Source organism: Pseudophryne corroboree, chromosome 7 (genome assembly GCF_028390025.1).
Source record: "Pseudophryne corroboree isolate aPseCor3 chromosome 7, aPseCor3.hap2, whole genome shotgun sequence".
NCBI lineage: Eukaryota > Metazoa > Chordata > Amphibia > Anura > Myobatrachidae > Pseudophryne > Pseudophryne corroboree.
The window spans coordinates 95,356,401-95,367,804 of NC_086450.1; the positions used below are offsets into that span (position 1 = coordinate 95,356,401).

An 11,404-nucleotide genomic window follows, 5' to 3' on the forward strand; every position below is an offset into this window, starting at 1 on the left:
TATTTGTGTGTCTACATTGGTAGCAATTCCTGCAGAAAATTGTGTGACCATCCTGCCCTTTTTAAGATAAAAAACGATAAAAGTTATTCAAACACTTTGGGCCAATGCTATAGTTATGGTAACAGTCATATGGAGTCACACAGACAGCGTTCATCTCAGTGCTGTAGCAGGCTACACAGGCAACCTGCTGTGTCATCCCCCATCCCCACCAGCACCATTGCAGAGTCATTACATCATACACCTAGGCTCACCCTGAGGGCTTTTCTTGCAGACAAACCACAAAGTAGTTCATAGTGGGGGTGTGGTCAGGGTGGCAACCATGCCAACTGATTGGCCTGTTGCCATGGGTGGCAGAACCAGTCACTCACCCCTCATTGCGGACCCGGTTAATCTGTTTTGCTCAGCCAGTACTTTGCCAACCTGTTTCCACAGACAGAACTTTCCTTGCTAAGTATTTATTATTTATTAACAGTTTCTTATATAGTGCAGCATATTCTGTTGCGCTTTAAGTACAGAGTAGGTATACCAGTGCATGCATCTGATGAGATACAGTGTGAGACTGATAAAAAGAACTAAGGGGTGTAGAATTACGGACTGCTTTACTGAATACCACATAACCAATTTCTCTCCTTAAAAACAGTGGAATTTTACACCGGTTTTGAATTTTCAATATTGGGTCTCATCTTATACTTTGTACAGTGCTGTGGACTCCTTCTGGCAACCTATAAGCAAAGGATATTATTATTATTATTATTATTATTATTATTATTATTATTATTATTATGATTAGAAGGAGAATAGTATAATAAGTACCAGTTGCACTTTTTGGCGGAATATTTACCAATATAAAAATACATTGGTGGCCCTACCCTGGTATATACAGATCTGGAGTGCCAGATTTAACCCTGTGGAGACCCCTAGACAGTCGAAATATCAGGGCCCCCTCCCAAATTATCTCCTTATTTTTTTTATTTTTTTTTACCAACCTACAGTCTACGATCTGGAAGCTGTAATGAGAATCTGATGTCTATGGTTTAAGTGCTTTAAATTGTTAATGGGTACATTACATTAATACAGGATTTTCTCTATAGAGTCTATAAGGTAAAGTGTTCATTTCTTTGAGTTGATTCAATTTTTCTATCTTTTGTAAAACAAATGAAGAAAGCTTGATTGTAATTTACTTTCAAGATCAAATCAATATTATTTTGATCTGTTGTTGCAGTGCCCTTAAAAGGCGCGGGGCCCATAGGCCAGTGCCTAATCTGCGTACTTGGTAATCTGGCACTGCAGATCTGCATTGATAAATGTATCCTCTGACTTCCAATCATGTCTGTTTGGCTGCAATATGTAAAATAGCATTCACCTTAATACTGGCATTATTCTTAGCTTTGTCAGCGTTTATCTAATTAGGTGAGTTTTAGGACAATCTGAGATGGTATGTGCTTATGTCTGCTTACAAACTATAAGCAAGAAAAGATTCATATGTTATATATAAATATTAATATTAAGTAGTATAGTAGGAAACAGTTCTGTGTTCGGTATACTTAGACAGCACTTAATGCAGCATGGTCGATCTATGGAGTTATTCCGATTCTCCATGAGAAAGTATACAGATTGGGGAGCAGAGACTGGAGCAAACTGATAAAAGTAATTATGTATTTGGGGGGTCATTCCGAGTTGATTGCTCGCTAGCTAGTTTTAGCAGCCATGCAAACGCTATGCCGCCGCCCACTGGGAGTGTATTTTAGCTTAGCAGAAGGGCGCACGGTTGTACCGCAGAGCGCCTGCAAACAAAATTTGTGTAGTTTCAGAGTAGCTCAAAACCTACTCAGCGCTTGCGATCACTTCAGACTATTCAGTGTCGGATTTGATGTCACAAACCCGCCCAGCGTTCGCCCAGCCACGCCTGCGTTTTTTCCTGGTACGCCTGCGTTTTTCCGCACACTCCCTGAAAACGGTCGGTTGCCACCCAGAAACGCCCTCTTCATGTCAATCACTCTGCGGCAAGCAGTGCAACTGAAATGCATCGCTAGACCCTGTGCAAAACTACATCGTTCGTTGTGCCCGTACGTCACGCTTGCGCATTGCGCCGCATACGCATGCGTAGAACTGCCGGTTTTTAGCCTGATCACTGCACTGTGAACAAACTCAGCTAGCGATCAACTCGGAATGATCCCCTTGAATAATTGCATATAGGGTGAATTACATGTGCTAGGAGACTGTAGAGAAATGCTAACATGCAGAGCCTGATTAAGGGCCACCTCGGCCTGGAGCTGAAAATGTTCAAAGGCCTACTGTGATTTGCGGAGGAGCTGTGGACAGCCATGTGGGTGTGTACACCTCCTACACTATCAGCTTCACTGTACCTTAAGTACATAACAATATTAAAACTGCATCATTTTCTGAGAAAACTAGAAAAACTATTTTAATACTTATGATATATGGCTGACTGTGTGGCCAGCTCTGGTCATCATCATGTTGCCATTATGATGGGCCTATTTTTATGCGGAAGCCAGGAAGTGTAGGTCCATCCGCTCCATTGTTAATCTGGCCCTGCTAACATGTATTATGTATATACTGATAAAATATACAGTGGTACCACAAAACAACAACCTTGGTTATGCTGAAATTATAAAAAAAAATAATCACTCAACATCTAATTAAAAATAGTCAGGTGATAAGCATAAATAATATAAAAACAGCAAAGTAATGCAGAAACTAAGCTTCAGTCATTCAGTCTGATTCCAGTGACTCAGTTATACATGGTCCGTTATACACATAGATTACATAGAAAATGTAATTTATTAGCCTTCGTATCCTTTTTTATTATTATTATTATTATTATTATTATTATTATTATTGTTATATTTATTATTACTGTACTGGGAACCGTTTTATTTGTTTGTTATAATTGGTAATACAGGCTTTGTGAAACTGGAATCTTTGTAGCCATATACACAGGTGTATGCACTCCATATTGTAAATTATATTAATGACAGAGGAGCTCTATGACCCTATAAAGTCAGAAAGAGTCTACAAGATAGTGCTGTAATACAGGTCACAAAGATCAATAGTGACTTTTAATTAGATGTGCGGGTTCACATTTACCCGGATTTACTCAGATCTAAAAACGGCACCTTATTGGCTACCCGGCTGTCACGTGTTTTGGATAGCCAATAAGAAAAATCCAGATAAATCCGAACTTTCACTAATTTGGCATTCAAAACCGAGTATATCCGAACCCACACATCTCTACTCTAATATCGACAACAGGTTGCACAGGGGGACATAATATTCCTTGCAATGCACAAGTTTCCCCAGTGAACACCGACATCCTGACAGATTTACGCTATATCCAAATGCATGTGAAGTTGAAACCATGATTTTTTTTCTGTTCACAGAATGTTCACCTAGTAGCCAAGTGGCTCAACACTCTAGAAAAATTACTGGAAAAATACAGCAATGGAAGCCACCTGGACTACCGTGTATTTATGAGTGCTGAACCTGCCCCAACACTTAAGGAACACATTATCCCACAAGGGATCCTGGAAAATGCTATCAAAATAACAAACGAACCCCCAACCGGAATGCTGGCAAATCTGCATGCTGCTTTGGATAACTTTGATCAGGTCAGGATAATGCTACGTTGTTCAGAAACACATCACAGAGTGTTTCCACCTAAACGTTTTCTTTTCTGCAGATACAAAAATGTCTATAATCAGTTATTTATTTTCCTCGTGGCTTTAATTGAGACCTTTATCTACTCCACTGATTGCAAGAGGAATTTAAGTTAATTGCAAAACTAAAACACTGTAATGCTGACTAAAGGTGCATACACACTTGCCGATAAAATGAACAACGTCACTCTTCACCCTTCCTGAGCGATGTCATTCACTTTCTCGGCAAGTGTGTATGTTGGCGACGACGACCGATGCGCGGCCCCGCAGATCGTTAACAACCCTCGCTGTTGGCCGTGCATGCATGCTCAATCTGGACTGTCGTCCAAGAGCTGCCTGCATGGCCCGGCTGTAGCATAACATCACTGAGCGATATGGTCGTCATATTGGTAGGCATGAATGCCCAACCACTGACCGCCCGGTCCAGGAGGGGGAAACACTAGACGACGTCGCTCATAGAGCACGTTGTCTAGTGTGTATGCACCTTTACAGGTCTGTGACCTCACTATTCACTGAGTCCGTGGAACCTGCACTAACTCGCTCTTTATAATCCTGCAGAGGTCTATGTGTATACAGATGGACTATGCGTTAGGACTATTGGTATGACCATTTACTGTACACGTAATGCAGCAATTGTACCATTCATGGTTACCCTACTCAACTTCCAGTGTATTACAATTGGGTGAGACTGATGAGATATAGGGGCCGCAGGATCTAACCTTTTGTATCGTGTCTGTATGTCATAGTATATAATACCATTAATGCCCAGCAAGAACTGTTATTAAAAAAATATAAACATGATCTATGAACTGTTAAACACTAAAATATTAACAGTGTCATTTTTGAACCTGGTGGGACAGTTCAACACACCTAAAAAAGCCATTGGGATATGACATGGCGGCACACCCCCTGCTACATTGGTGCACCACATATATGCCTGCAGGGCCAGATTAACAATAGGACGGATGGGACTACTGCTCCAGGACTCTACATAACAATTGTCCCATCAGTATGGCAGCATGGTGATGACTATATGGTCGGAATAGGTCTCTACGCCCTCTAAAACTTACTCAGGTAGGCCATAGGATCTGGACACCAGGGTACAGGAAGTGTGCATCCAATGGCTCAGACCCTGGACCCGTCACGACTACAAACTGAAGAACGGTGCCCCCCCCCCCCCCCCCCTCCAAATGCTGCAAGAAACAATGTAAGACCCATTTTGGACATGAGCAGAGCCCCAAACATCGCAGTTGTACGCAAACCATCGGGTTTATATACAAACAAGTCTTAGGCACTATGTTTACGTGCTGTTCTTTAGAAGCCCAATATGCGACCATCTCTTCCTGAGGCACATATTAGCAAGTATGTACCAGTATACAGTGAGAGAAATACAAAAAACATACTTTATGGGGTAGAGATAACATGTTGGAAGATATTCACAGTTTCTGAGCAGGAGAAAAGCATTTTAATTGCCCAAATGAACCCACTTTTTAACGGATCTTAGAAGTAGTGTTATCCATTTATTTTCCTCTGATTTCAGCTACTCCACCTAAGTGTACTATAAAGCGTGTATATTTCTGCTCTCAAACCATTGTATTTAACAGACTGAAATTAAAAAAGTTTAATGTATAAAATAAGAGCTCTCCGATGTCCCCTTACATTCACTAGTTAAATGATTTCCCCAAGACTGGATGTGTGACCCGAGAATACCAGTGTCTTGAAAGCAATTTGATCATTTAAATTGTAATCTTCTATACATACTAAAAATATATTTTGTCTTTCTTTCCTCTGTGAGAAGCCGATTGTTCGCTGTAAGATTTGTGCTCTTCAAATTGTATGCACGTGTGCCTTATTCCATAATTGGGGTGCTTGATAATATTACTTGTCATTACAATTAATATCTAAATCTTTGTTGCTAGCAAATTGATTTCCACCTTTTATGTAAGCACAAGGAGATTGTGTTATTGATTTACCTGCACGGCACTGCGATATCACCGCACAGAAAAATCAAACAGTTAATAACACGTAATGATACGGTAGATGTACGATTGTGTAGAATGCAGACAATATTATGCAGGTGAAAATTGATGTGTCATTGACAGGTTAGTAAAAACGTGCGCTCATTGCTCTCTTTACAGAACACCCTCGACCAGTGCACCCGTGAGCAAGAGTTTAAAAGCATTTTTTTTTCGTTGTGCTATTTTCACGCTTGCGTTGCTGAGAGGCGTAAATTTGGCCCCCAAGGGTGGAACAGAAAGTATCCTTTTAACATCGGAGACCTCACAATATCAGTGAATGTTCTGTACAACTATCTGGAAGCTAACTCACAGGTATAGTTCCTCATATAAATAAAGACGTCATTCGGTGTGCAGTTATTTACAGTACGGTGTAGAAATTATAAAGTGATTTCAATATATTTGTTTGCAAATACTTTTAATAATGTTTCATTTAATTGCTACGGATAGAAGTATATATTTATATATTAGCAATTTATTTTATATACTGATTTGATTTATTTTTATCATTTAAATATCAAAAAGATATCTAGACAAAATTTAAACATACATATAAAGATCTATACATACATACATGTATGCATATAAAGATACATATATGTGCAACTGTGTGTGTGTACTGTACACGCATGTATGTTTGGTAGCTTTAAGATAAACTATTCATTTAAACAGCCACAATTGTATCCATAAATCCATTATACAGATAGAATGGAGTGTACAGATGATTACAATTAAGAATTTGTGTTGCAATGTATTGTATTCTGTGTTATACCCCCGTACATGATATGAGTATTCTCTTCCCAGCATGCAATAAATGCATTACATATGTACATTGCACACTGATAATAAAATATATGATTTTATTAAAGAGAAATGTTCTTTGATGAGCTGTACACACTGACTGTCTGTAAGACAGAAGCAAGCTCCTGGATATGCCCTAAATGTAAAGGTTTTGTTCTCAGGTCCCATGGGAAGATCTCCGTTACTTGTTTGGAGAGATAATGTACGGTGGTCACATCACAGACGACTGGGACAGACGGCTCTGCCGAACATACTTAGAGGAGTACATGCAACCCAATCAGGTGACTGTGTGATTCCCATTAAAATACAGAGCTAGAGCTCCCTCTTCTGGGCTCTAAATCATAGAGATTCTCATTTTTTTTTTATTTTTTTTTTTCTTCTTCTTTTTTCTTTTTCTTCCCTTTTTTTTTTTACATTGACAGCAAAACAATTATTGTTTATTCTTGTTAAAATGTACATCTGTAGCATTGGGGATTGTGTTATATGTCATTAATGTAATCAGTGTAGCCTACAACAGAATACACTCGTACACCATGGGGTATATTTACTAAAAGTCGATTTTGATCGATTTTGTGTTTCAGGATCTAAACCACACTTTTACTAACAGATGATTTTTGACATTCTATTAACAAAAATGTCAAAAAAACATCTGTTAGTAAATGTTTGATTTAGGGTATATTTACTAAAAGTCGATGTTTGGTCGATTTTGTATTTCAGAGTCTAAATTCCACATTTACTAGCAGATGATTTTTTAAATTTTTTTTTATTAAACATCGTCAAAAATCCTCTTAGTAAATGTGTGATTTGGACCCTGATACACAAAATCAATCAAAAATCTACAAAAAAATCAACCCAAATCGACTTTTAGTATATATATACCCCCAACAACTTACACTGATTTTAGTTCTATATAAGGAGGGAGAATATGTCCAATTTATCTACCTCTAATAAGTTCGGGATCTGGTTTTATGAGATAATCTTTAATATTTTTTCTATATTTTCTGCCTAAATTTGCAACGGGAAACTGTAAATTATTTTTGAGCTCCTGTCTGGAGATAGGCTCCGATAAGATCCCTGGATGCAAAAATAGCAGGAGAGCGGCAGAGAGCTGGAGTGATAGCTTACGTCCCATACCGGCAGTCACAATTGCATACACCAGTGGTTCTCAAACTGTGTACTGTGGCTCCCTAAGGTGCCACGAGACACTTGCAGGGGTGCCTCAGGTTGGTGGTCCAGGGCCAAAACAAATTATTTATGGTCAAAGTGATAGGCAAAACCAGTGCTGGTGGCTGCCAATCAAAACATATGTGGACAATTAGAACCACAACTACTGTATGTCTTACAGGTGCCTTGAACAAATGCTGATACTCTAGGGCAGGCATTCTCAACCACGGTCCTCAAGGCACACCAACAATGCAGGTTTTAGTGATATCCAGGCTCCAGCACAGGGGACTTAATTAGTAGCTCAGTTATTTTGATTTAACCATCTGTGCTGCAGCCTGGATATCACTAAAACCTGCATTGTTGGTGTGCCTTGAGGGCCGTGGTTGAAAATGCCTGCTCTAGGGCACAGGTTCTCAAACTCGGTCCTCAGGACCCCACACAGTGCATGTTTTGCAGGTAACCCAGCAGGTACACAGGTGTATTAATTACTCACTGACACGTTTTAAAAGGTCCACAGGTGGAGTTAATTATTTCACTTGTGAGGAGACCTGCAAAACATTCACTGTGTGAGGTCCTGAGGACCGAGTTTGAGAACCTATGCTATAGGGCAGTGATTTTCAACCTTTTTTAAACTCGTGGCACACTAAACAACATTTTAAAATTGCCAAGGCACATCGTCTGTCTTTTTTGATCAAATATAATATACAGTAATTATATAACAAATATCAACAGTAATAAAACAATTTGCCCCCCACTGTAATAAAACAAATACATTCATCCCCACTGTAATACAATACATTGACTCCCGTATAAATAAAACATAGTAATAGTAATTCCACATACTGTCCCCACATAGTAATTGCACACACTGGCCCTCATTCCGAGTTGATCAGACACACTGGCCCTCATTCCAAGTTGATCGCTCGCTAGCTGCTTTTAGCAGCAGTGCACACGCTAAGCCGCCGCCCTCTAGGAGTGTACATTAGCTTAGCAGAAGTGCGAACGAAAGATGAGCAGAATTGTTCGAAAATCTTTTTACCTGCAGTTTCTGAGTTGCTCCAGACCTACTCCTAGATTGCGATCACCTCAGACTGTTTAGTTCCTAGTTTGACGTCACAAACACGCCCTGCGTTCGGCCAGCCACTCCCCCATTTCTCCAGCCACTCCTGCGTTTTAGCCTGACACGCCTGCATTTTTTAGCACACTCCCGGAAATCGGTCAGTTTCTGTCCAGAAACACCCACTTCCTGTCAATCACTCACCAATCAGCAGAGCGACTGAAAAGCGCAGCTCGCCCGTGTAAAATTGCATAGTTTTGTGTGAAATTACTTGGCGCGTGCGCCCTGCGGCCCATACGCATGCGCAGAACAGCCGATTTTTAGCCTGATCGCTATGCTGCGAAAAACGTCAGCGAGCGAACAACTCGGAATGATCTCCACTGTCCCCACATAGTAATAGCACACATTGGGCCAAATGTAATAGAGTGAGAGTTTCAGAAAGTGAGAGATTTGGTAAGGTTTTTCAGTTTTTTTTTAAAGTGGCAATCATTTACACTGCAAAACCAGGTTGATCTTGCTGTGTAAATGATTGCCACTTAAAAAAAAAAATTGCAAAACCTTACCAAATCTCTCTTTCTGAAACTGTCACTCTATTACATTTGGCCCATTGTCTGAACGGGTGGTCTTCTGTTTGCCGGCGGTCGGGCTCCCGGCGCTCAGTATACCGGCGCCGGGAGCCCGACAGCCGGAATACCGACAATTATTTTCCCTCGTGGGGGTCCACGACCCCCATAGAGGGAGAATAAAATAGTGTGGCGCGCGTAGCGCGCCACCGTGCCCGTAGCGTGGCGAGCGCAGCGAGCCCGCAAGGGGCTCATTTGCGCTCGCCAAGCTGTCGGTAAGCCGGCGGTCGGGCTCCCGGCGCCGGGATGCTGGTCGCCGGGAGCCCGACCGCCGGCCAGCCGTAGTGAACCCGTCTGAACACAGTTATAGTACACACTGTCCCCACATAGTAATAGCAGACACTGTCCCCACATAGTAATTCCACACACTGTCCCCACATAGTAATTCCACACATTGTCCCCACATAGTAATTCCACACACTGTCCCCACATAGTAATTCCACACACTGTCCCCACATAGTAATTGCACACACTGTCCCCACATAGTAATTGCACACACTGTCCCCACATAGTAATTGCACACACTGTCCCCACATAGTAATTCCACACACTGTCCCCACATAGTAATTCCACACACTGTCCCCACATAGTAATTCCACACACTGTCCCCACATAGTAATTCCACACACTGTCCCCACATAGTAATTCCACACATTGTCCCCACATAGTAATTCCACACACTGTCCCCACATAGTAATTCCACACACTGTCCCCACATAGTAATTCCACACACTGTCCCCACATAGTAATTCTATAAATTGGCCCCCCACAGCAATCAAATAAATAAATAAATAAAACTAGCTCCAACCTCAGTATAAAGCTCAACTCTCAGCATTGTAGCAGTGGGGAACATCACGAAGCATTCCCTCCCAGCATCGCATTGAAGCAGTGAGGAGCAGAGCGCCACAGAGAAGCGCTGGGCGGGCAGGCGATGTCACGTGGCGCGGGTGACCTATGAGTCATGCTGCGTCACTATACAGTAGGTCACAGGCCAGGCCGTGGAGGAGCTCTGCGCTGCCCAAGCCTGATAGCAGTTACCGCTGCAGTTGGTAGTGGTGTGGCAGGCATCACGGGTGGGTGGGCGGCGGCATATCTGACAACTGCTTGCGGCACAGCCGTTGAAAAACACTGCTCTAGGGTGCTGTGATTCAAGAAAGTTTGGGAACCACCGGCATACGCTATCACTCTGCTTCCTGGAACATCTTCTGTGAGTGCATGCATAGCCAGGTTAAGGGGGGGATGCAGGGCATACTGTACCCCGGACCCCCCTTTGTCAGGGCTCCTATCAGCCAGAGCACACTGTCATCTTAAGCAGCAGCAGAATGAGCAGCCAGAATGCGAGCAGGACAGTATGCAGTGCAGACAGAGACACAGGAATATCATGTTTCAGGAGCTACCGACAGAGCTTTCTGACCAGAGGAGAGATAGGAGGGTGGAGAGAGCTGGAAGTGACACAGGGATCCAAGCTTCTCCTCCTCCCCACCTGGGTGTCTGTGTCCTGTGTAAACTGTTATGCAACTAAACCATTTGGGTCTAGAGATAGAGACACACACAGAGAGTCCTCCTGAGTCCTGTCCCAGTATGTAAGTAGTACAGAGGCTGCTGCTATTTTTGCATGTGACAAGATAAATTATTTTATTTTTCTATGTGTATTTTAAGGTTAAGTTGTCTTTGTTCCACTACAAGAAAAGTTTATAAAATAGTTGTCTTTAAATTAGGTGGAGCTATAAACAGTACCCAGACATTATTAAACTATAAGTTAAAACTAATATACACCATTGGTTTAAATTTAATATATAAAATCTATACCTCCCACCATGACCCATTCCAGGAGGGACAAAATGTTCTCTACCTGGACTTCCTTCTTAATATATGATTGCAATCACCCATGTTGAAGTACCTTTCATATCAATTATATAGTTCAACACAGGTGATGCCAATTATATATTAAGGGGTGTGGATCATTAGATCGACTGTGTCTAGGTCGATAATGTTTAGGTCGACCACTATAGGTCGACAGGATTGGAAGGTTGACAGGTCAAAAGGTTGATGTGCTAGGTCGACAGG

At 41.6% G+C, this 11,404-nt stretch overlaps 1 protein-coding gene across 5 annotated transcripts in view; it reads left to right on the forward strand.

The window, feature by feature from the left end:
* The window catches only part of LOC134944673 (dynein axonemal heavy chain 11-like), a 697,358-nt gene that overhangs the window by 605,975 nt on the left and 79,979 nt on the right, over positions 1 to 11,404 (forward strand). For all 5 annotated transcript variants that reach the window (XM_063933444.1, XM_063933440.1, XM_063933442.1 and 2 more), the window contains 3 exons: positions 3,402 to 3,629; positions 5,816 to 6,007; positions 6,655 to 6,774. In XM_063933444.1, coding sequence (XP_063789514.1) covers positions 3,402 to 3,629; positions 5,816 to 6,007; positions 6,655 to 6,774 — 540 coding nt within the window. The remainder of the gene's footprint in view (positions 1 to 3,401; positions 3,630 to 5,815; positions 6,008 to 6,654; positions 6,775 to 11,404) is intronic.